Source organism: Pteropus vampyrus, unplaced genomic scaffold (genome assembly GCF_000151845.1).
Source record: "Pteropus vampyrus isolate Shadow unplaced genomic scaffold, Pvam_2.0 Scaffold428, whole genome shotgun sequence".
Taxonomy (NCBI): domain Eukaryota; kingdom Metazoa; phylum Chordata; class Mammalia; order Chiroptera; family Pteropodidae; genus Pteropus; species Pteropus vampyrus.
The window spans coordinates 1,017,581-1,042,419 of record NW_011889209.1 but is presented as its reverse complement, the minus strand read 5'-3'; the positions used below and the strand labels follow the sequence as shown (position 1 = coordinate 1,042,419).

Genomic DNA, 24,839 nt, shown 5'->3' with positions numbered 1-24,839 from the left:
TCTCTTCTCACACTGATCATTTTGCAGTTCCTGAAACACTGTGCCATGCTCCTGCCTGAAGCCATTTGCACCAGAGGTTCTCTTTGCCTGGAGAGCCCTTCCTACAGGCATCAGCATGCCTGGCTAACCCACCTCTTTCAGATCTTTGCTCAGATAACATCTTCTCATTAAGACCTCTTCTCTGTATTCCCCTTCCCATCACACTCCCAGTCTTCCTCTCTTTATCTACTTTCTTTTTGCTATAGAATTTATTACATTGAAACATACTCTACAATTGACCCAATTGCTTGTTAATTTTTGTTGTCTTTCTTCTGCAGCTGGCATATAAGTTTTAAAGGAAAAGAATCTTTGTTTGTTTTGTCTACCAATGTATCCAAGCTCCTAGAATAATGTTTAGCTTAAAATTGTGGTCATTAAACATTTGTTGTTGAATTAGATCTTTGGCTTTTCAATCTTCTGAAGGCTGAGGCTGAAAGACCTATTTTGGGACTACCAAGGCCAACAATGATACTCAGTACACATTCTTTCCCAATGCACACAGGCCCCTTCCAGTTCAGTGACACATTTCCTGGGGTGAGAAGCCTTGACTGCTGACAAGGAGAAAATTCTGAGATGTTCTAAATTAAATTACAGCAGGCCAGATAGTGGAAGAAAGAGACAAGAGTTATCAGTTAACAACCATATGGCAAAACCAACAAAAAACTGCTTACATTCCTGAGTGTATGTTGGAACTTTGAATTAACTTCCAGATGTCTATGTCCATGATGAACTAAAAGAGAATAGCCAGGCAGCACTGCACCCCGGGAGCCTACACTACTTTCTTAACTATGAACTTTCCAATCTGTTGCTAACTGCCAATCCACAGGAGCAGACACTTTTTCCTTAGAGACTCTGCGTCGATCCCTGAAATAATCCTGCTTCCCCTTCTCCTGTACCCTTTATCTACAGCCAATGTAAATTCTTTTAAAACAGCTTAGATCTTTCTTCCCAAATTGTTTCCATAAAAGAGCGCATCAACTTCAGGACAGTGGACATGGCTTTCTTTTCTATTTAGCTGTCAACATAAAAAACATCCAAACCTGTAGAGAATTTTTATAAGACTTTATTTGAGTGAAACTGACCACAAATGCTGGGGAGCAAGATCTCAAATACTCTGGAGAATAACAGTTTTGCAGTTTCTTTTATGCACTTGAAATTAAGGCAGGAACAGAAGAAAAAGTACATGGAGGTGGGAGAAAGCAAGGTGGGATTGGATTACAGGATAGTTAAGATTGTGTGCTCTCTTGAATGTGGTTACAGTTTATTTCAAATATGTGTTAACCTAGATGCATAAAAACAATAGACAGAGTTTGCTTAAGTCAAAGATAAACCTTTTACTAAAAAGTTATATGCCTGAGGCATGACAATCCACCATGACCTGCCCAGTTAGGAATTGATGATCAGATCACCCTGTGAGGTTACTTTCCATAGAACCTCTTTTTTGGTCCACATAGCCCCGTTGCCAGTGGTTTAGATTGCATTCCCTGGGACCTGGTCTTTTTCTTGCTAGCAATGGCTTAATAAACCTTTTCTTTTGAAAAAACTTTTGACAATGAAAGTTTTTTGTTTAACATTACCTATCTTAGATCTCTTTTCTTTTTTCTTTTTCCAAGGCCAAATCTCCTTCATAAGACCTTCTACTTTCTTTCTGCCTAGGGCTGAAATTGCACTTATTTATTCCCAGAAATTCTCTCATATTCTTAATTTCTTTGCTCAAGACTCTTGGGCAACTTGACAGCATAACTGGATTTCTGTAACTCTGAGAAAAGGAGCTGGAGAAGGTGGATGGCTGTAAGGAAATGGTAAAGAGGAGGTGGTTATACCATTGTCCAGGGGCCTGAGTGACAGTGCTATCATAGAAGCCACATTTTGCATCTTCTCTTCACGATTTTAAGAGAAATTTTGTCAGTAACATTGCAGTGAACATAGGGGTGCACATATCTTTTTGAGTTAGTGTTTTCATTTTGTTTGGACAAATACTCAGAAGTGGAATTGCTAGGTTGTATGGTATATCTATTTTTATTTTTTTGAGGAATCTCCCTACTGTTTTTCACAGGGACTGCACCAGTCTGCTGTCCTACCCATAGTGCACAAGGATTCCCTTTTGTCCACGTCTTCATCAGTGCAGGTTATTTGTTGACTTTTTGATAATAGCTATTTTGACTGGTGTGAGGTGGTATCTCATTGTGGTTTTGATTTGCATTTCCCTAATTAATGATGTTGAGCACCTTTTCATATATCTTTTGGCATCTGTAGGTCTTCTCTGGAGAAATGTCTTTTTGTGTCCTCTGTCCATTTTTCAATCAGATTGTTTATTTTTTTTTGTTATTGAGTTGTATGAGTTTCTTATATATTTTGAATATAAACTTCTTATTGGATATATCATTTGTGAATATATTCTTCCATTCAGTAGGTTGTCTTTTTGTTTTGTTAATGGTTTCCTTCTCTGTACAGAAGACTGAGTTTGATGTAGTCCCATTTGTTTATTTTTCCTTTTGTTTCCCTTGCTCAAGGGGACATATCCAAAAAGATACTAGTCAGACTGATGTCAAATAGTTTACTTCCTATGTTTTCTTCCAGGAGTTTTATGGTTTTGGGCCTTACATTTAAGTCTTTAACCCATTTTGAGTTTTTTTTTTTTTTTTGGTGTGTCATGTAAGAGAGCAGTCCAGCTTCATTTTTTTTTTTGCATGTATCTGTCCAGATTTCCCAGCACCACTTGTCGAAGAGGCTGTTGTTACTCCACTGTATATATTTACTTCCTTTGTTATAGTTTAGTTGACCATATAAACCAAGAAATGGAAGAAACTTAGTATCCATTGATAGATGAATCGATAAAGACTATGTGAGATGTATATATATTTATATATAATATATAAATATTTGATATATATAATATGTGAGATATATAAAATATGTGAGATATATATGGAATATTATGCAGCAATAGAAAAAGAATAAAATCTTGCCATTTGCAACAACATGGATGGATCTAGAGGGTATTATGCTAAGTGAAATAAGTCAGGCCGGGAAAGACAAATACCGTATTGTTTCACTTATACATGGAATCTAAAAAAGCCAAACCAACCAAATGAAACAAAACAAAAACAGAGTCACAGAAACAGAGACTAAAGGGATGGTTTCTGTTATGTTTGCAGAAGGAGGAATGCACAAGGCCGAAGGGGTTAAGAATGTTTTATTGTAGCAGAGTGACAACTGGTGTCAGCCTCTAATGAGAGGGGACCTGAAACTTATATGGGGCTTGAGGCGGACTTTTCCAGTGGGAATATTTCAGGCAGGTAAATTGGTGGGGAAGGGAGGAGACTCCAGTGATGCAAGATGTGAGCATGTATCGTTGCCATCTGTATCTATGAGTATGTTTCTGTTATTTGTTCATTTATTTTGTTCTTTGGATTCTACATATAAGTGAGATCATATGGTATTTGACTTTCTCTGTCTGACTTATTTCACTTAGCATAATACCCTCTATGTCCATCCATGTTGTTGCAAATGGCAATATTTCATTCTTTTTTTAATGGCTGAGTATTTTTCCATTGTATATATGTACCACCTCTTCTTTGTCTAACCATCTATTGATGGACACTTAGGTTACTTCCATATCTTGGCTATTGTAAATAGCGCCGCAGTGAACATAAGGGTGCATATATCTTTTGAATTAGTGTTTGGTTTTCTTTGGGTAAGTACTCAAAAGTGGAATTGCTGGGTCATAATATAGTTCTATTTTTAATTTTTTTGAGAAACCTCCAAACTGTTTTCCATAGTGGTTGTTCCAACTTGCAATCCCACCAATAGGACTCGAGGGCTCTCTTTTCTTTACATCCTTGCCAACATTTATTGTATTTTGATTTATCTGTGATAGGCATTCTGATGGGGGTGAGGTGATATCTCACTGTGGTTTTAATTTGCCTTTCTCTGATGATTAGTGATGTTGAGCATCTTTTCACACGTCAATTGGCTCTCTGCATGTCCTCTTCTGCCCATTTTTTGATTGGATTTTCGTTTTTTGGTGTTGAGGTGTATGAGTTTTTAAAGTAATTTTTGGATATTAACCCCTTATTGGATATATCATTGGCAAAGATCTTTTCCCATTCAGTAGGTTGTCTTTTCTTTTTATTAATGGTTTTCTTTGCAGGTGCTTTAATACATAAGGATGACATTTACCTGTGTTCAACCAGTGTGCAGGGACTGGGCAGCAGGTGCTCAGTATTTCTGCATTTGTTTTTATATCGCTTTCAGGAAGATAGCTTCTAAAACTTCCAGCACCTCTCTGAGACTAAGTGCAGCAAGGAGGGGGAGAACCCAGAGCCTCCTAGGAGCTAGAAAGTGCCCACCTGCTTGTTTGATCTGGCGGACACACTCGTCCCCTGGCACTCAAGGCCCAAGGCGTGGGGGCGGGGCCATGGACAGCAGCCAATGAGCGTAGGCAGGATAAGCGGGCGGTGGCCTGGTTGCCCAGGCGACCAACGCGCAGCCCCGCCCTCGCGCCCAGTCTCCCCTGGCGCTGGGCTGAATGCTAGCTAAAGTAGGAATTGGGTTTCTGCGCCCTGAGCAAACACGCGCGATGCCCACGTGGAGCGTCCCGCGGAGGCCCTGCCGCGCATTTGGACTCCTGATGCTGGTGATCTTGAGTTTCTTGGTGCTCCGAAGGTGAGAGAGCCCTGCCCGGCACCTGCTTGACTGCAGACACCCCAACTCTCCACACGTACAGTTCTTGGTGCCCCTCTCACCGGAGGGAGGCAGCTCCTGTAGTTCGCGTTACCATGACCCGCGAATCCCGGGCTCCAATGGGAAACAGCCCGCCAGCTTCTTTTTTTTTTGTAGCTCCCCAACACCCCAGCGTTCCTCTTCACTACCAGGCGCTCGGATTTTGTCTTGAGATCCAGGCCTCTGGGTGAAACTAGGCGCTGCCCTCCCAGTCCCCAGGCATCTATACCTTAGGGCTTCCCCACTCCTCTGCGCCAGTGGTTCCGGACTCTGCTTTTCTCATGTATACTCTCAGCCCTGTGGGAAGGTCAGTAGAACTAGCCTTCAGATCCCTCTCAGATGTCCCCCATCACTGCCCTGCCTCTAGTCCTTCTTGACGGGACCCCTTCTGCTAGTCTCCCAGGTCCAGAGGCCAGAGCACCAGTGTTCACAGCTAGACTCAATTCATTCTGCCCAGCTTGGTCATGAGAATGCTGCCCCAAGGGTCCTCCAAGATCCTTTGCCCTGTATTTATTTGCCTCTTTCTAGGATTAATATGTCTTCTCTCTCTACTTTCCCACCATTCACCAGTCCCCAGTTCCCCTTACAAAATGTCTGTGGCAAGGGGTTGCTTTTAGTGATAGAACGCTTTACCCACTGCCAATGTGGGCCTAACCCAGAATTTTTCTGAACTGTGTCTATTTATAGGATTCTACAGCTGTGGTCATATCTTTCAGGTAGTGCCTGGCACTTTCCATATTCAAAACTTCCAGTGTTGCTGGGAAAGCAGAACAGTAGTAACAAATGCTTTGGCATGGAAAGTTAGTGCTGAAGTGGCTGCTGGCTGAGGCATTGGAACTAGAGGCAAGTTCACCACCCTTGAGCTTGATCTTGTCTTCTCTATCTTCCTTCTTACTTTCTCTGACTTCTTCTGGGAGATAAGGAAGTTTTTGATGGAGATTGTATCTGAACTTTTGTTTGCTGCCTCAAGAACACATTCAGAAACTCCATTTGTACTTTTCCAAGACTTAACATGTCTTCTCTGTTTTGTCTCTTTGTTTTGGAGACAGTGAAGATGCCATAATATTGTTTGGGAGAAGGAAATGGTGCTCCTCTCACTCTGGGGTCCAGAAAACAAAAAAGCATTTTGTTTTCCCAGATGTTCCCAAGAATGTTTCCCCCCCATCTTGTCTATAATCTCTAATCCTTTCCTCTCTGAAGACCGGTCTCAGCTCTTGTAAGATGTTCAGCTTTCCTCCTGGTACCAGGCTGATGCAAACCCCAGAAGAATTACTCAAAGCAGAGGTAGCAGGAGCCTCTGACATACAGCAGAGTATCAAGGAACTCACACCCCAGAGAGAAAGACCAGAGATGTTCAATAGCTGTGGTTTGCCCATTACTGGAGGTCAAATATATAGCAGTCCATGCAGGACCCCCAGGATAGGTCATTATGAGGGCTGGTACTGAGGGACGTGAAATGTGCCAGGTAAGTACACCCTAATAGTTCTCAAGAAAAGGTGCAGGAAGGAGGCTGGGTGTGGGAGGATGAGATGTCCGACAGCTGACTGGCTGTGAAGAAGCCTGAACTTCTCACAGGTAAGTTAACTGTGTTCTCACCTGGGTGAAGTGACTGCAGTAGGAATCACTGGGGGCAGGGGTGTGGTTTATGAAATTTCCCAGAAATAGCGATGGAGAATGAATAGCTGAAACTCAAGTCTGTGGAAATAGTTTGACATGCTTAGGACGGTCACTGTTTTTCCTGCTACCCCTTCTTTCTCAGCAGATAAGACAGAGGCCAGAGAAGCTGTGAACCAAGTTCAGGGCCATCTCTTAGAGTCCTTTAGAATATGTTATTTGGGCATCTTTTTGATTCATGGGCATTTTCTGCTTAATTCTTTCTGTCCTATCTGGGCTGAGCATGAAAGATTATCTCTGGAGGCCAGAGAACATTGTCACATCCTCTTCCTGCTTTACTCTAGCTTCGACTGGGTCATTAACTGAGTGGGAGGTGGGGCCTCTCCCAGCTGTTGTTGGGAATGTGGATGTGGTCAGTGGAATATAGGTCACATGGGAACTGGCTACTCAGCTGACTGCTTTGTGGAGCTGAGCTGTCAGGAACAAACCCTTTTTCTGTACCTCAGAAGGCAGGTATTTGGGTGAAGGTAGGGGTCTGCTTGGCTTCGCTTTTTTTTTTCTCACAAATTTTACCTTGGGAGGGTTCATGGCCAACCATAGGTGTTTGATTACATCACATCCAAGAAATAGGACCAAGATAATTCTTTTCAATTTTGTTCTTTTTTATTAATAACAATTTTTTAAAATTTTTATTTATAGTTGGCATACAATATTATATTATTTTTAAGTGTACAACATAGTGATTAGATATCTATACAATTCACAAAGTGATTACCTCAATAAATCTAGTGCCCCTCTAACACTGTTCATAATTATTACAATATTATTGACTATATTCCTTATGCTATACTTCCTATCTCCATGACTATTTTGTAACTACCAATTTGTACTTCTTAATCCCTTCTCTCTTTTTCACCAGTTTCCCAAACCTCCTCCCATCTAGTAACCCTCAAAATGTTCTCTGTATCTATGGGTTTGTTTCTGTTTTTTTATTTTTTATTTTTTATTTTGTTCTTTAGATTCCACATGTAATCATATGGCATTTGTCTTCCTCTATCTGACTTATTCCACTCAGCACACTACTCTCTATGTTCATCATGTAATATCTTTTCCCATCCCATTACTTTTAGTCTGTGTATTTCTTTTAATCTGAAATGCGTCTCTTGCAGGCAGAACATGTAAGGGTGACCAAGATGACTGTTGAGGAAGTTTTCTACCTCTGGTATTTCAGCTTGAACAATGTTTTTTATTTTTATTTTTATTTTTATTTCAGTGTAATTGTCATACAATAAACTGCACATGTTTAACATGTAAAGTTTAAGTTTTAACATATATATCCACCTTCGAAACTACCACCACCATTAAGATAGCAAAAATATCCCTCAGGCCCAGAGCTTTCTTTGTGCCCCTTTGCACCTTTCTCTCCTATACTTCTCTGCTCCCCCATCCACAAGCAAACTGATCTCTTTCTTTCTACCACCATATGCACCATTAGTTTGCATTTTCTAATGTTTTATAGAAATGTAATCCTAACGTGCTCTGCTTTGATTAGGCTTCTTTCAGCATATTACTTTGAGGTTGCTGATGTGTGTATTAATATGAACCATGTCTCTGAGCCAGTTACCTCTCATTCTCTTACCTCCTCCCACTCCAACCAAGAATGTCTGCTTGATAGTATCAAAGTATGGTTCCCACTCATTTTTTTTTTTTAATATAAATGCATCACTGAACAAAATTCACTTAACTTCACATCTCTCATACCTGATATTTTAGCTGGCAAAACTCAGGAGAGAGGAAAGCTACCAGATAGGCAGCCTATATCATACCTCCTCAAGTATAAGTTCATCTCTACACTGACTGTCTCATTCACTACTCTTCGTTGTCATTATCTGGATTCTAGGAGGAGACCCTGTCAAATTGCTCCTTGGTGAAGGTGGATACCTTAGCAATGTGACCAGGTCACTTTCTTTGATCCAGATCATGGCCAGTTCTGTCTTCCAAGGCTATGTGGACAAATTGTGCCTCTTTTCCTGGACTTCTGTGAAGTCATTGATTTTATGAGCTTTGCTTGTTCTAGGACTCCACTGGGCTTGAGGCCTGAGTCATATTCCCTGGAATGTGTGAACTCTTTGAACACTGCCCCTTTCATCTTTTAGTAGTGAAGTTTTCAGCATCTGGGAAGTGTCTCTTTCAGTAGTAGTCAGCTCTCTGCCACAAGTAGGGAAGCACAGTTAGTTGATCAGTGGCTCAGTCAGGGAGAGGTGGGGTGTCTGAGCCACCCTGTTCCGGGAAGACAGAGTTGGCTCTTCGAGTCTTACAGTGCAATGCTAGCCAGTGACTGAAGGGGACCAGAGTGTCTTCGAGCAAGAGCATGGATACTTCCTCTGTACTCCTACACTCAGCAAGAAAGCTAGGTTGTTCCTTTCAAGAACAAATGTGCTTTTCTTGCAAAGTTGATTTTGTGAGTAGGTAATATATGAAAAGGATGAATTATTCGAATAATACACAGGGGAAAATAAAATCCTACTCCTGGCCCTTAGGCATCCTCGCTCTCCTACCAGCAATGATTACTGATAATGGTTTCTCTTAGGGGAATTCTGTACCTATACAAGAAGACAGCTGTATATGTGACCCCATTTGTCCATTTGGCACGTAATTTATTTAAATAGCCACCTATCAATGGGTATTGATTGTTGGCCATCTTTTAGCTGCTGCAAGCAAAATTTCAGTGAATATCTGTTGGATATAGTTCTGTATGTAGAATTGCTGACTGTATGAGATGTTCATTTTAAATCTTGATAGACATTTAAAATAAGTATATAAAAATAAGTTAAAATAAGTAAGTAAAATAGCACATTCTATTTCTGTTGGATCAGCACGAAAGAGGTTCTGAGCTCTGTTGTCTGGGAGGGAAATTCTGTCTAATCTGTGTATAGATTCTTTGTGTCTTGTAAGAACTAGCCCCTTTCTCATATATCTATGTAGATAAGTCCTATTTAAATTTTTAAAAACATATTTATGTTGTCTCTTAATTCATGAAATCATTTAATTCTGATTCCATCTGCATCTCTAAGATCAGAGTATTGTTATCAGGAGAGCGCTTGGGGTTATCTAACAGACTTTCACCCCTCTCTAGGTTGAGATACAACACCTTTTCTATTTATGAGGCCATCAATGGAAATTTTTCCCAAAGTGAAAACACAGTGTCACATAACATTAGGACATTTTTCCTTGTTGTTAAGTGGACAATTATTAACAAGGAGTTTGCATTTTTTTACAATTGGGTCTCAAGGTTTTGATTTAGTAAACATTGTTCACATACAAACTTCCTATAGTGTTTAGAAAATGTTGTCCTCTGAACATTCAGCATGTCCCTGGGTCATGACGGCAGCCACTTGGCCTGACTTGCTGGAGCCTGAGTGCTGGGCCAGTTCCTGGCTTACCTAGAAATCTTTTCAGAGGTAAGGACAGAGGTGTTAAGATCCTAGTAGTGCCACAGATCTGTAAAATTCTGCACAATGACCTTCCATCAGGTTTTGGAATGGAAGGCCCAGGTGCTCTGGAAATATTTAATGCTTCTCCCAGCAAAGCGGGAGCCCAAAGCATTGGGCCCAAGCCAAGGAGCACATCCAGGAAGCTGGGCCAGACACAGAAACAGAGTTCTTTTCCTTTGGGGCTGAAAGATTGATCCAAGAGGCACTCTTCTGGAGTAGAAGCATGGAGGGCACTGGCCTGGGCCAAAGTGTGGAAAGGCCCTCAAACTCTCGTGCTGATGGAAGAGTATACAGGGCTGTAGACTGGTAAGACTGAAATATCCTCAAATGGACTTCAGGGCAATGGGATGTCCAAAGAAACTGGGCCTCCTTGGAGCCTATAACCACATTAGAGTCTTGAGAGTGATAAATAAAAATTTGTATTTCAGACCCAAATGAGGAATTTTTTATGTGTGATGATGTCTTTTGGGCAGTTTAACATATCTATTATCTCATGGTCTCTGGCATAACCACTTGGATGAACAAAGAGGTGAGTGTTTGCTTGGTCAGCATCTTTAATATGATGCTCTGGACCCTGATACAGCTGGACCATTACTTAGGGTGGCCTTAGAAGGGTCACAGTGCACCTGGAAATAGCATTTGTAAATTATCATCTCAGATTAGCAAGTACATACACATTATGTAAGGTGTCAAAGTAACTGACCCTTGGGACCGGCATGGGCTTAGGTTCTGGGAACTGAAGGACTGTTTCTGCAGATTCTTACCTCATATACCCAGCTTGCCCATACTCTCGGCCAGCTTAAATTTGTGTAAGCATTGCCTAGTTTCTGCTGGAAGCCAACATATTCCAGAAGTTGATGCTGTCTCTGCCATGTCATGTTGCGTGGATACTGGCCTGTCTGAGTCTGGTTACACTGTGTGTGGTATGACAGAAAACTGAAGGAAATGACTGTGATCCCAAGTGTGGCTTCTCAGTCCCACCGTGACCCCTGTTACTGATCAATATTTGCAGGATTTATAGGTGACACAGGGATGCTATCTGGCATGGCAAAAGACATTTCAGATTTGTCCTGATTAGTATACCTCGTTCAAGGAGATCATTTCTACTCAGCTGCTCTGGAAGAGCCTCCCTGAAAGCTGAGAATCAATTCACAGGCCCATTCCACATGAAAGAGGTCGTAAGCTTGTTATCTGCTCATCTGCCCTTTTCCATTCATACACATCTCCCCTCACTTTTGACCATGTCCAGTGATGTCCAGCCTGTGTGGAGTCTGCCCTGCACCCTTTGTCCTTGTGATTCACTACAATGATAAGTATGAAGTGTTAGTAGGCTTCATGCCTTTATTCCTCCTCCCTCACCAGTCACCACCTGGTGACAATTCCTCACCATAGGGAACTCAAGACCCAAGTCCTCTGCTTAATGTTTCCATTACAACCTGTTTTGTCTGTAGCTTGTACAGCCTATAACACTTGCCAAAAGGGATGGTAGTGATAGGACTGTAGAGGTTTCGTTATATTTTATGAGGCCCTGTCAGAAATCCTGACATGCGTACCTTCTTCCAGGAACTTCACAGCAGACTGTGAACAGAGCAGAGTAAATCTGAGGACAGGTCCCTTCAGTGATTAGTTAATTATCCTACTATGAAGCAAAGATACAAAGGCAACAGAAATTTCAGAAGAAAGTGTTAACATAAGCTCCAGCTAGAAAGAAGGCAGATGCTCCTGGTGTCATCAATAAAAGTTTCACTACCAATGACAGTACTGCTCTCTAGGAAAGCAAAAGTAACAAGGGCTTCCTCAGGATTTGCTGAGCTCCTTGGTAATAACCAAATTGACTGGAAAGTCTCCCTGACCTGATTTAACCATATAGTTTATAGTCCCTTTATTTTATTATTACTGAGCTAATTACTCTGGAAATGATGGAGGTTATTATTAGTATTATGATCACTTGTACTAATGATCATTCCCAGTATTAAAACCCATTTGATTGGTGCTTTGTTTATGAAGCTCTAATGTGTATCATCTCATTTTCTCACAGTGAACTCCTTGGAGCAACTCAACATTTATCCTCATTTTCTCAGTGAATTCATCCCTTTTAAAAATGTATTAAAAACTCATCTAGTAAACTACCAGAAAATTTTCAGAAAGGAAACAGTTGAATTTTCCAGAATTTCGAATTCGGTAATAGCTAGCTTTTGTTTGCAGTGTTAACTTCATGTTGCTTAATAAGTACTGTGAAGAAATATTTTTTTAAAAATCTAGACAGTGATAGGATATAAAGACACTAGCAAAGAGAAGCTCTATCCAGAAAGAAACTATATTTATAAATATAGTATATATATATCTTATTTGATATCTCAAATAAGATTCATGCTTCTCAAACTTTAACCTTGGGGTCTGGTTAAAATGTAGATTGTCAGTAGGTTTCCAGTAAGGCCTGAGTTTCTGCATATCTAACGAGTTCCAAATGAAGGTCCTCTGCAGGTGCAGACCACACCTGGACACGTAAACCTAGCTGGAGATTTCCTGGTGATTATTTATCCACTAGGGGAAAGATAAAAGAGTATATATTACCAGCAGGGACTATGTTGGAGTGAGGGAGTCACAGATGGTTGCCTCCAACCCAGCTCATATTTTTGTACTTAGTAAGTGGGGAGAGGGAAGCTCTCATAGCATTTGCGGAGACACAGTCATAAACAGAAGTTAGGATCAGTGATGAGAGATTGGTGAAGAACTGGAGATTGTTCTTTTGAAGTTCTGGTTGGTGAATAAGGCTACCAGCAGAGTGATTGCTAACTTGTATTCTCATTGTTTTTAAAAACATCGTGGGGGTGGGGAGAGAGAGTTTGTGTGTATTTTCACCACCAGACTGTCAAGAAAGAACTAACCCATTCATTTCTTCCTTATTCTAGCTGGGGCGAGCCCAGGCAGTAGGGTACCTGAGGGGAGAGTGTGGTTGGTGGTGGTTGTGGTTGAGGGTGTTCAGGTGAGCTTGGAGAGTATGTGTAGTCTGCTGAGCACATGAAGCATAAAGGCAGAATGCGTTCTTTGGAGCAATATGGTCAAAACCAAAGGAGACAACCTATCCCATGTGTGAGGTGATAGCCAGAATAGTCAGGAACTTGCAGCCAAAGGAAGGAGCCAGGTGGGAAGAAGAGCCGGAACAAGGGCACGACTAGAAGGAGGCCCAGACAGTGGCCAAGGGGGTGGGGGCTGAGGCCTCCTTTCAGTATCTAGTATCTTATCCTCTATGGCAGGATAAAGAATCAGATAGTAAATGTTTGCCGCTTTGCAGACTACAGTCTCTAATATAAGAACTTCACTTTGCCCCAAAGCTGCCGTAGACAATATGTAAATGAATGGATGTGGTGGGTATCAATAAAGCTATTTATGCATATTGAAATATGAAGTTCATATACTTTTTTTGTGTCTCAAAATATCCTTCTTTTGATTTTTTAACCACTTAAAAATGTGAGAACCATTCTTAGCTTGCAGGTGGCATGAAGACAGGAGGCAGGGTGGATTTGGTCTACAGCTGGAGTTTGCGGACCTCTGGCTAAGGGGCTGGGTTGGTCTGACGGGATCCCAATGGACAGATCCTTCATTGTAAAACTTTAGAAATTGTAATAATATGGCTTGGCACAAAGTCTAGCACATAAAATATAATTAGTTGCTAAATTAAATGGGAAAGAATGGAAAGATTGGGATTATTCCATATTAGGGACATACCTGCCCCTCTCCCCTAAGGCTATTCTATCTAATATGCAAAGCATGCTGAAATAAATGTATTTCCATTAGTGACAAGACTCTTTTATAGCATATCACAGAGTATTTCATTTATACCATGCTCTCACAGCAGCATTTGTGAGCAGGTAGGACAGGCATTAGCCCTGTTTTACAGGGGAAACAAACTCATGCCCGCAGAGCCAGTATTACTAACCCAAGGTGACAGTGCTCCTAAAGGTAGGGCCAGGACCCACGTCCAGATCTTTCTCCTGCACAAACTGGTTTTGTTTTCACTTTCCAAAAGGTGGTCCCCCTTCCGAAGGTGGTCCTTTGCAAGAATTGTGTTCTGAAATACCATTTATAAGTCTCTTGGAACATCGAACTTTTTCCTTTAGACGAAGAAAAAAGTGATTGTGTCCCTAGCTTATCCACAAATGACCATTTTAACTATAATGTAGCAGAACTGTAGTCCTGAAGCTGCAGCATGAGTTTTGAGTCCTGGGGGCTGTGAGGAATAAAGAGTAAGTAAAACTAATTCTCTTGGCCCACGAGTGGCCCTAGACAAAATTCCCAAGTGGTCAGCGATGTCTGTGGCATCCTCTGCCCTCATGGCATCCTCCTTTCCTGTCTCTGGTCATCCAGGGCCCCCAAACTTGACCCAGTTCCTCCTGTAATGCCATCATAGGCCAGTGGCTCCTGTTAGGATCATTGGAGGAGCTCTTAAAAAGCACCAATACCTGTGCTCCACCTGCAGAGATTGGTCAGGGGGTGGTGCCTAGGCATTGATTAGTTTAAAAAGTTTCCCATGTGATTCAATTATGCTGCCACCTTTGAGAATCACTGTGGCTAAACCCGAACCTTCCCTTTGTTGTAGCTGACTTCAGTCACATGTTAGGAAGTCTGCTGATAAAGTGATTTTATATGGTTCTGGTGTCCTCCATATCTGCATCCATTTGATTCCTAAGCCTGGATACCTTGAACTGGTCAATATATTTGTCTTCCCATCTCCATGATCACAGTTGCCCAATGCCAGACTATTTGTTTCTAATCTAGAGCAGTACTTCTCACTCTGTCTGTGATGAAGAATCACTTTTCTTTTTTTTAAACAAATTTCTAATCTGTTACTTTATAAAACAATAAAAACAAATTACTAGGAAAAGGAAATGGAAATATGTACAAAATATATTCCCCAGCTTTTATGATTAGCTTCAACAGACATAAAATTACTCTCATTGCTATGAAAATATCTCAATTTCTGTGCTGATCTCGGGTGGACTAGCAGCGAACAGTTTTTGGTGAGCCAGCCCAGGCCTGGGCTGCTGAGGACTATTGGGCTAGAGTAGATGATTGGCTTGCCATTCCATGAATACAGATCTCATTTTTTTCTGATTTTGCCCTAAGTTGTCACTGCATTCTTATATGCCCTGCCTTCAAGACCCAGTGAGAATGTTGTCTTCTGTATGAAGTCTTATGACTCCACCTGGATGATTTGGATGATTTCTTTGTTCACCAGTTACCTATATATTTCAGCTACTGTCTTCTGCCATTGTTGGCCTGAAATATCTACTCTGAGGAGCCCAGTGCACAATGAGAATGTGGGGCCCTTGTTCAATTATTAAGAATTTTAGGATGAAGACTGCTGTCTTCATCCTAAAATTCTTAATAATTGAACAAGGGTGTCTGAAATCATATGCAGGGCCTTTTTTTTTTTTTTTTGAATTAAATTTTTAAAGGTGTACAATGTGTTACTTTGATACATTTGTATATTGTGACATGATTGCCATTGTGGTGATATTTATTACATTACATAATTATAGTAAATGATGTTGTCTACATTCATTATACTCTGCATTAGAATTGGATGACTTATTTACTACTCATTGCAAGGGGGCCTTCTGAATGTGGGGCCTTGTGCCACTGCATGGGTCACATGCCCATGAAGTTGGCCCTGGCCATATCTTTGTGCATGCCTTACAACAGCACTCATGATACTGAATTGTAATTATTTGAGTGTGCAGGGAGATGGAGAAGATTCTATATCAGAATTCTTTATAGGCGCCATAACATGTATGATTTGGAGGAACTTGAGTAGAATGGGAGTGAGCTGCCTAGTGGCATGAGCAAGTTGCCATTGATTGTCACTAAATGCCGTTACAAATGGTGGTCCCATTAATAGCAAGGCTCTGGCTGCTTTACAGTGTAGGATATACAAGTTTATGTTTAGCGCCGAAGCACTTGGCATTATAGGTTGAGGAGAAGCTGGCTGCTATGTAGGTAAAGGACCCAGCAGGGAGACAGTGCTGGTGGCAGAGAGGGGAGAGAGCAGGACGGTACTGGTCCACGGCCTATTAGGAACCAGGCTGCACAGCAGGAGATGAGCGATGATAGTAATCCAGCATAAAATAATCTTTTGATAAAAATTGGGTAACATCTATGATGTTACTTGATTTGTATCACGCTCTACTAGGTTTATTTAGCAGTGTGTACATAAGTAGGAAACACTAACTAAGGAGCCTAATCAGGGTGTTTGGGCTCCCGATGCAATTTACAGATGTTGAATTAGGTAAAAAGTAACAAGCGAGGATGACTGGATCATCCCTACAACCCCTTGGACTATTTTAACCATGATGCCAATATTTTCTTCTATAAAAGATTTGGCACATGTAAAGGGAGAGATGTTATTAGTTGTTCAATCATGGACTTCATTCTACTCACTTTAAGGAGTAGATAATTTAGAGAATAGATGATTTCAACTTTCAGGATTAGCTATCATATCCAATGGCAAGTGAATTTTTCAGTTGTTCAGGTCAAAAATCTTGGAGGCATTCTTGACTCTTCTCTCACAATAATTTATCTTCTTTCAAAATCCAATTTATAATCGAATTACTTCACATTACTTCCGCTACTACCAGTGAAGTCCAAGCCAGCAAAATCTCTTGCTTAGATTATTGCAGTATCTTCTAAACTGTCCCACATCTCGACCCTTGCCCTTCCCTCTGCTGTCTTTTTCCAACACAGCAGCCAGAGTAATCCTTTTAACCAGGGACCCTCAACCCCCAGGCCACAGACTGGTACCAATCCGTGGCCTGTTAAGAGCAGCTGGCCAGTGAGCAAAGCTTCATCTGTATTTGCAGCTGCTCCCCAGCTAGCATCACCGCCTCAGCTCCACTTCAGGTCGTCAGGCATTAGATTCTTATAGGAGCACCAGTCCCTGGTGCCATAAAGATTGGCGACTGCTGAATAGGGTGTGTGAGGTGCATGTGCCCGGTCCCTCCATGACATCCACTTTAGTCCCCATGACTGGCAAAGCTTTGTGAAGGGGCTGCCCCTTTGAAGGGCACAGAAAATTGTTAAATCCAGAATCAACAAAAGTGCTCTCAGCCCACTTTTGATTCACGCATGTCTGTTTCTTCTAAGAAACGACAGTCCCCAGTCAGGGTGTATCAGTACTGACTGAATGGATCAAGCTGGGCCTTTACTGGGATGCATGTCCGAGTACTACCATTTTAGCCAGTGTTACAAAATGAATGGAAAGACCAGAAGCAGTTTAGGGAGTCTTGCAATGCAGACGAACCCTGCTGGACAAGATGCCCTCTAGTTTCTGGAACTGTAACAAGTGGGTGCAGAAACGACACCAACTAAAATTTCCTTTTGCACCAGACTCATTCCCACTGTTGTTTTCTGTCTCCAAGTTTCCTAAATTTCCTGGCTGGAAACTGTGGCTCCTCCAGCTTCTCTTGCTGGCTTTCTTAAGGCCTTCAGGAGACTAGAGCACTGAATCACAGGGACCAATTTAAGAGGGCTCCCCTTGGCCAACCCAAGACATGTCAAGAGGTGCTTTCCCAGGGACTAAAACTTTCCAAAGCCTCCCCAGGTGGGGCTCTCTCTGTCACGTGGGGTGATCATGGCCAACACGACACAATCTTTAGATAATAATTAAGACTCGGAAATTTGGTCAATGAACAGATGCTGTTTCTAACCCAGATACCTCTTTCCAGATATCTGCACCTCGAGCCAGGCAGCTGTGACCATGAGGTGGTTCAGAGGTACTATTTAAAGTAGTTGCTGCTTTGATGTTTAGTCAAATGGCCTAGGAGAGCTGGTCATCGTAGGAACCTGTGTGCTGCCCCTGCTCCCAGGTCCCCCTGAGTCCCAGGCACCAGAAGGCAGCTTCTCAGCCCACTGACAACGCCCTTCCCATGCGGTGTGTGCCCTCCTTGTCCTCTCTCCTGTTCGCACACAGCGTCTGCACTGAATGTTGTGTTTGTCTCCTTCCCAACGGCCCCTCAGCTCGCTCTTCCCTTGCAGCAGGGCCAGATGAGTCAGTGTTGCTGAAGAAAGGCTTGGCTATGTCAGAGGCGGGCAGCCTTTTCTAAAACACCCTGGAAGCGGGCCCTCCTTAGAAAGAAATGCCGAGGGCCTGCGAAGGAGGAGAGGAATTCCGCCCGTCTCTTCCCGTGCGGCTGCTCACTGCTGAAGGCGAGCTTCGAGGCTTCCCGGCTGTCTTTGCTTTTTGTAGGTTGGACTGGCGCGGTCTGGTCTCTCCTTGGCTAAGACACCGGCAGTCGGGGCTGCACACCAAAGGCCAGAACTTTATGCTGGAGGACTCCACCTTTTGGATCCTTGGGGGCTCCGTGCACTATTTCCGTGTACCCAGGGCATACTGGAGGGACCGCTTGCTGAAGATGAAAGCCTGCGGCTTGAACACCCTCACAACGTGAGTGTTGCTCTATCCCCCGCCACCAAGCCTTGTTTCCCCTGTGGTGCTCCTCGAGTCTGCATCTGGGCTTCGGCGTGGGCGCCCAGCTCGCGGGTCCCCAGCATGCCGCAATGAGTGAGCCCTGGTAGCTCCTAAATCTGAGCAGCCTCTGACAGGAAAGACAGTTTCCGTTCTCCCTGATACCTGCCTCGCTCTCTCTTAGTGGGGCTAGGGATGGGAAATGAATATAAGGTCTGGGGACCAGGAAGAGCAATGGTGTACAAAGGAAGAGAGTGGAGAAGGGGACTGTAGATGTAGGAAAGGACGGAATTATCATTAAGTAGTTTTTTTTAACAAGAGCTCCATCCCCAATTTATACAGCAAATGAGTTTGGTCTTCTTCAAAATAGCTACCTTGAAAACTGTCTGTCAACACTGTTTTCAGCACTGTTTTTTTAGAATTATCATCAGAATGCTGTGGTTTTCTTTCTAGCACCTCGCACAGTGATGGGCACATGATAGGCACTTAATAAAGTGTTGAATGTGTAAATCGGTTAAAAAAATAGGCTCCGTCATGGAAAAGTCTTGATCTTTTCGTGGATTTATTTTTCAAAACTGCCAACAGATATTTGGGTCCAAATCTAGGAAATCAAGAGGGTTATTAGGCTGTATTATTCTATTTGTAGGCAAAAATGGGATTACAAATCAAAGACATGAATTTTCTTGTGTGGCTTCTGAACTGGTTTTGAAAACAGTTTCTAAAAAGAGTTACAGGAATATTCTGAGCTGTGACAGCATAGATGAAACAAACGGGTGTAGTTTTCCAGAAAGACTCCTTCAAAGGATCCATTTATTTGCATATGTAAGTTCTGACCTGGGGGGTACATTCACTGGGTATAGGAATCTGAAGTTTGTAGAAATACTGTAAGACAACTGTTTTGCCTTATAAAAGCAGGATAACCTGTATTTTGCTTAAACACGGAACTCGAGTCTAAACTGGTAGCAAGCAAACCTCTCCTACCACTCCACCCACGCACATTCTTTGCAGTTGGGGAGGGCTCTACTAGAAGCCAGAGGTGAGTGGGGGTCCAGGAGAGGAGCAGCTGTCATTAAGACAATGCACCTAGGAATTATATATTCAACCATCATAAGGGTTTTAGGGATAAAGAAGGTAATCTGGTAGGTGAAGTGGAATAAATGAGAAGGTCGTGACTTTAATTATCTTTCCTATTACAGCTATGTTCCCTGGAACCTCCATGAGCCACAAAGAGGCGCATTTGACTTTTCTGGGAACCTGGACTTGGAGTACGTGCTGTTGATGCTTCTGCGACCTGGCTGGGGCTGGGGAGGCAGGAAGGGGACTGCCTGAGGTTGATTAGGGAGCATAGTGGCATCTCAGCAATGCTTGGAAAATGAGAGGGAGATGGGGGTTTTGGAGCCTTGTTCTCAGGACACTATGACAGGCTCTGCATCCGGGAACCAGACGCTCTCCAGCCATGAACCTGTTACTCCCAGATGTCCGGGCCTGCCTCCTCCTAGCCCAGGCCCCCAGAGGTGCCTGATCCCGAGTGTCAGCCCTGCTCTGCAGTAGGTCCAGCCACCCAGGCTGGGACAGAGGTTGCCCTTTGAGGGTAGCAAGGCCATTGGGGTCAGGCACACTGTTAGGACCCTGTCCCCTTCCTCCTCATGACCCCAGTAGGGCTGTGTAGACAGTCTTAGCCTGGGAGCCGGTGAGAACCCAGCTCCCAGGGCCTCTGGCCTATGACCTGGTGTAGGATTCCCTGCTTTGCTGGGGGTGGGGGCTCGGCCTCCCCTTTACTCACTCCAGTTTCTGGTTGAGAGAGGAAGACAGGCGAGTAGAGGGCCAGGCAGCTCTGCCACCCAGCAATACGTGCTTGGCTCATCCCCACCCTTTGCTCGGAATGTCCTGAGAGCTGCTGACATTGACCTCCCTAGGGCCTTTGTCCTGATGGCTGCAGAGATTGGGCTGTGGGTGATTCTGCGTCCAGGTCCCTACATCTGCAGTGAGATCGACCTCGGGGGCTTGCCCAGGTGAGCGGGGCTGTGAGGGGCACCAGCCACAACCTGAGTTGTCCTGTACGCTTATACAAATCACAAATGTAAGTTTAATTTTGCTCTTAATGTATATTTTTCCATTCTGAAGTTCCTTTTCAGAATAAGTAGCACCCAAAGGAGTCATTTTAAATGATGTCACAATTATTGTCCTTGTCAAAGTCCATGTGGTTTTTATGTGGCAAGCAGCAGCAGCAGCAGCAGGACTAGCTATCCCCAGGCCATTCACTTCATCAGGGCTCTGCTGTGAGTTGGACTCTCAGTCAGGTCATTTATATGCTCTAAACTTCATTTTCTTGTCTACAGAATTGGAAAAATCAAACCTGCCTGTCTGTTTCTTGGGGATGTACCAGAATTTATTTTTTTTTAAAGTCCAAGTGTTTTGATAAAGTATAAGAGCAACAAATTATTATTTTTGTTTTATTTTTTACCTTCTAATCTCAGGCCCTGATGAATTATCTTAGGATGAATAGTCTCCATGAGGTCAGTGCTCTGCTGTGTGGTTAGAGTAGAAATCTGGACGAGGAATCTGGACAAGAATCACATTTATTCTTTATTCTCAGCATTATTGCCATTAATTTCCAAAAAATCATTTTCTTGTTAATAGGCATAAGCTCTCCCAACCTCGCTATGTTTCAGATGGTGGGATCCACCCTACCCCTACCCTTTGTCACCCCAAGGGGAAGGAAGGCTGATCCTGTTTGCTGTGCTGTTTCCTTTGGGAACAGCTGCTCCCTGCAGTGCAACCACCATCCTCGGCCTTGTTTTCTTTCTTATTTCCAGCTCAACCCAGCCCTGCCCCGGGGACACAGGCAGGCTCTGTCTCCGTCTCCTCCACTACCCAGGATCACTTCTTCGTTGCTGTGCCATTCGGCTTGGCAAGAATGCCCTCAACAAGGCTGTGAACACGGCCAGAGTGGCCTCCCCCACACCTGGGGATTAGAAATCTGTGTGTCTGCGATGTCCTTGGGCTTAGCCAGAGCCGGCACAGGAGGAGGACAGGATTTAAGTCTTAGGTCAGAAGCAGCAGGGAGCTTCAGCACTCAGCTCTCGCTGTACAGCTCCTGTGCCTTTGGGCCCTGGTTGCACATGGGGTGGCTGAGTGGGGACCACTAGAGAACAGGCAGAATCCCAATGGGAATGAGAAACTAGACCTGTTCTATGTGAGATGGAACATGGAGGTGTCAGTGTAGAGGATACTCCTCTCTCCCCATTCATTTTTACGTAACATAAGTTGATAATTTTCTGACACTGTTTAGGCCCTCTAAATTACAATGAATGAGCATCAGAGCCTTTCATAAGAAAAGGTAAGTGTTTACTCAGAATTTCAAGTTAGATGAAAAAATTCCTTGACTACAGCTCTGGAATTAATGCTCCCTGTTCATCTGGGGAATGTGATCACAGCAGACAGGTTGTAGGAAGAATTAATCTTCTTGCTCACCTGCTCCTCCTGTGAGCTGAGCTCTGAATAGCTGATGCAAATGATGCAAATGAGTCGACCAGGTCAGCACAGGGGAGCAGCTGGACCAGAGCAGCCAGAAGCAGGATTAGCCTCTCATAGCCTCCATTTCAGGCTTATTTTTCGGGGTGACACTGGAAGGTGTGTCTGTGTCCTTCTCCAGTCCCAGTGATGCCTAATGCCTTTGGCTTCACCCTTTGTAATGAGATTGTGGAGTAAATGCTTGAAAATTGGGTCTTGCGTCCAATGAAAAGCTTTTCTCACTCTGACTGGCAGCCAGACCTATAGCCATTAGGCTGGACGTAAATTTGCACTAGGGCTGGTATCTTCTGGTAGGGAAGCAATGCTAAATGCAGGACTGGAGCTGGGCTGTATGTGCTCCTGAATCAGTTGGAATAATCTACCTTCCTGGCTGAATGAGGCTGGCATGGGATGGGAATGGTCTCCGGACTCATTCTTGAGCCTTTTGATGCTGCTTCCTTTTCACTCCACCATCCCCTCGCCCAGAGCAAACCCACAGTGGAATTAATTACCACCGCTCCCCTTTTTTATTCAAGCTGGTTACTCCGAGACTCTGGCATGAGGCTGAGAACAACTTACAAGGGCTTCACCGAAGCAGTGGACCTTTATTTTGACCACCTGATGTCCAGGGTGGTGCCCCTGCAGGTAAAAGCAAGCAGACTCTGCTTTGATCTTCACCTCTCTTCCAAAAGGTAGGAAATAGTCCTAGGTTAGCTATCAGAACAAGGGACTCACAGTTCCTTTCAACACAGGAAGACAGTTTTTTCCACTGCCTGAGGCCTGTGATTGGAGAGGCTGGCAGTGGTTGTCCTTCTAAAGATCTGTCTACTCAGTGTTATCTTAGGTGGCACAGTGCTGAAAGGATAGACAGGTGTAAGGGCTTACACGGCTCCATACAGTGCCAGAGCTGCAACGCTGGATGCCTTGATAACTGAAAATCCCTATAGCGTCCCAATATCGCAGTGGCTCAGTTCTACATATAGAGGAGCATATATGGAGAGGCCCTTGCCTGGAATACAGCAGGACTTTTTGTAATTATAAAAATACAATGGGTAACTTTTCTGGGTACATCCTTCTCCTACCAAAAAGGTGCTGCATGGTACACATTTATTATTGAAAACATATGCGTTAACATGATTTTTGAGGAGAAAGTCTCTTAACATTACAGGTAATAATTGGAAGCAGTAAAAAATCAGGACTGTGAATGACCCAATTGCTTATGTGAAAACAATGACACTGATTAATACATCGACAAATTAATATATCAATAAAAAGTTAGTACATCAGTAAAAATTGCTCGAGTCTATGGTTTTGAATAAACAGCAAACAGATCAAAGGAACTGTTTGATCATTTGTAGGGTAGACAGAACAGAGGAACACAGTTAAATCTGAATTTTAGATAAACAAGGAATATATTGCATGGGGGTATATTTACATTAAAAATATTAATTGTTTATATAAAAAATTATTAACTATAAATTCAAGTATAACTGGGTGTCTTATTTTTTTATTTACTAAATCTGGCAGTCCCAATCGTGAAAGAAGCTAGGAAATTATAAGCCCAGATTTTTGCAAGGAAAGTGGGATTACAGAGATGAGTCAGCAGGTTTGGTGGTGGGGGAAGTAGAGAAAGTCATGCCAATAATATGGCTCAGAAGCATTATCAAAAAGGGAAGTGCCATACCAAAACTATTACAATTTTTTTTTTCTGGATATAACATAATTATTTTATTTTTTATTGTGGTAAAATATACATAACAAAATTTATTGTTTTAATGATTTTTAACTGTACAGTTCAGTGGCATTAAGTACCATTCACATTGTGCAAACTTCACCACTGTCCAACTCCAGAAAATTTTCATCTTCCCAAACTGAAACTCTTTCTCCCTTAAACACTAACTTCCTATGTCCCTTCTCCGTAGCCACTGGCAACCACCACTTACTTTCTGTCTCTATGAATTTGACTACTCTAGGGACCTCATATAAGAGTTTGTGAAGGATTGGTGTAAATCTCTTTACTAGTTATAGATCGATTCAGGTTTTTTATTTCTTCATAATTCAGTCTTGGCATGTTGTATATTTCTAGAATTTGTCTATTTCTCTCTTATAATCCTTTTTATGCTTATAAAATTAGTATCAACATATTTTGTTTCTGATTTTTAGTTATTTGAATCTTTTCTCTTTTTAGTTAATCTAATTAAAGGTTGATCTTTTCAAAGAACCAACTCTTGGTTTTGTCGATTTTTCTCTTGTTTTTCTATTCTCTGTTTTAATCTCTGATCTTTATTATTTCCTTCCTTCTGCTACCTTTGAGTTTAGTTTATCTCTCTTTAAGGTGAAAAGTTAGGTTTTTGACTTGAGACCTTCCTTCTTTTTTAATGTGTTTGCAGTTATAAATTTTCTTCTAACTACTGCTTTCTATGCATCTGATAAGTTTGTTATGTTGTGTTTTCATTTTCATTTGTCTCAAGATATTTTCTAATTTCCCATGAGCCACTGGTTGTTTAAGAGGGTGTTGTTTAATTTCTACATATTTGTGAATCTTCCTGTTTTCTTTCTGCTCTTGGCTTCTAGTTTTATTCTATTGTAATTGGAAAAGATACTTTGTGTGATTTTAGTCTTTTAAAATTTATTAAAACTTGTATTGTGGCCCAATACATGGCCTATCCTGGAGAATATCCCATATGCCCTTGAGAAAAATGTGTTTGTGCTGTTGCCAGGTAGAGTGCTCTAAAATATTCGTTAGGTCTAATTGGTCTATAGTGTTATTTGAGTCTTGCATGTCCTTATTGAACTGTTGTCTGGTTGTCCTATCTATTATTGAAAATGGGGTGTTGAAGTCTCCTACTCTTATTATAGAGCTGTCTTTTTCCTCTTCAGTTCTGTTAGTATTTGCTTCATATATTTTGGAGCTCTGATGTTTGGTGCATATATGTTTATAATTATTATATCTTTTAAATTGACCCTTTAATCATTTATATATATATACA

At 42.3% G+C, this 24,839-nt stretch overlaps 1 protein-coding gene across 1 annotated transcript in view; it reads left to right on the top strand.

The window, feature by feature from the left end:
• Nucleotides 1-4,621: 4,621 nt before the first annotated feature.
• The window catches only part of GLB1L2 (galactosidase beta 1 like 2), a 40,250-nt gene continuing 20,032 nt past the window's right edge, over nucleotides 4,622-24,839 (top strand). The window contains exons 1-5 of the mRNA XM_011381087.1: nucleotides 4,622-4,707; nucleotides 18,118-18,315; nucleotides 19,533-19,601; nucleotides 20,253-20,348; nucleotides 22,386-22,494. Coding sequence (XP_011379389.1) covers nucleotides 4,622-4,707; nucleotides 18,118-18,315; nucleotides 19,533-19,601; nucleotides 20,253-20,348; nucleotides 22,386-22,494 — 558 coding nt within the window. The remainder of the gene's footprint in view (nucleotides 4,708-18,117; nucleotides 18,316-19,532; nucleotides 19,602-20,252; nucleotides 20,349-22,385; nucleotides 22,495-24,839) is intronic.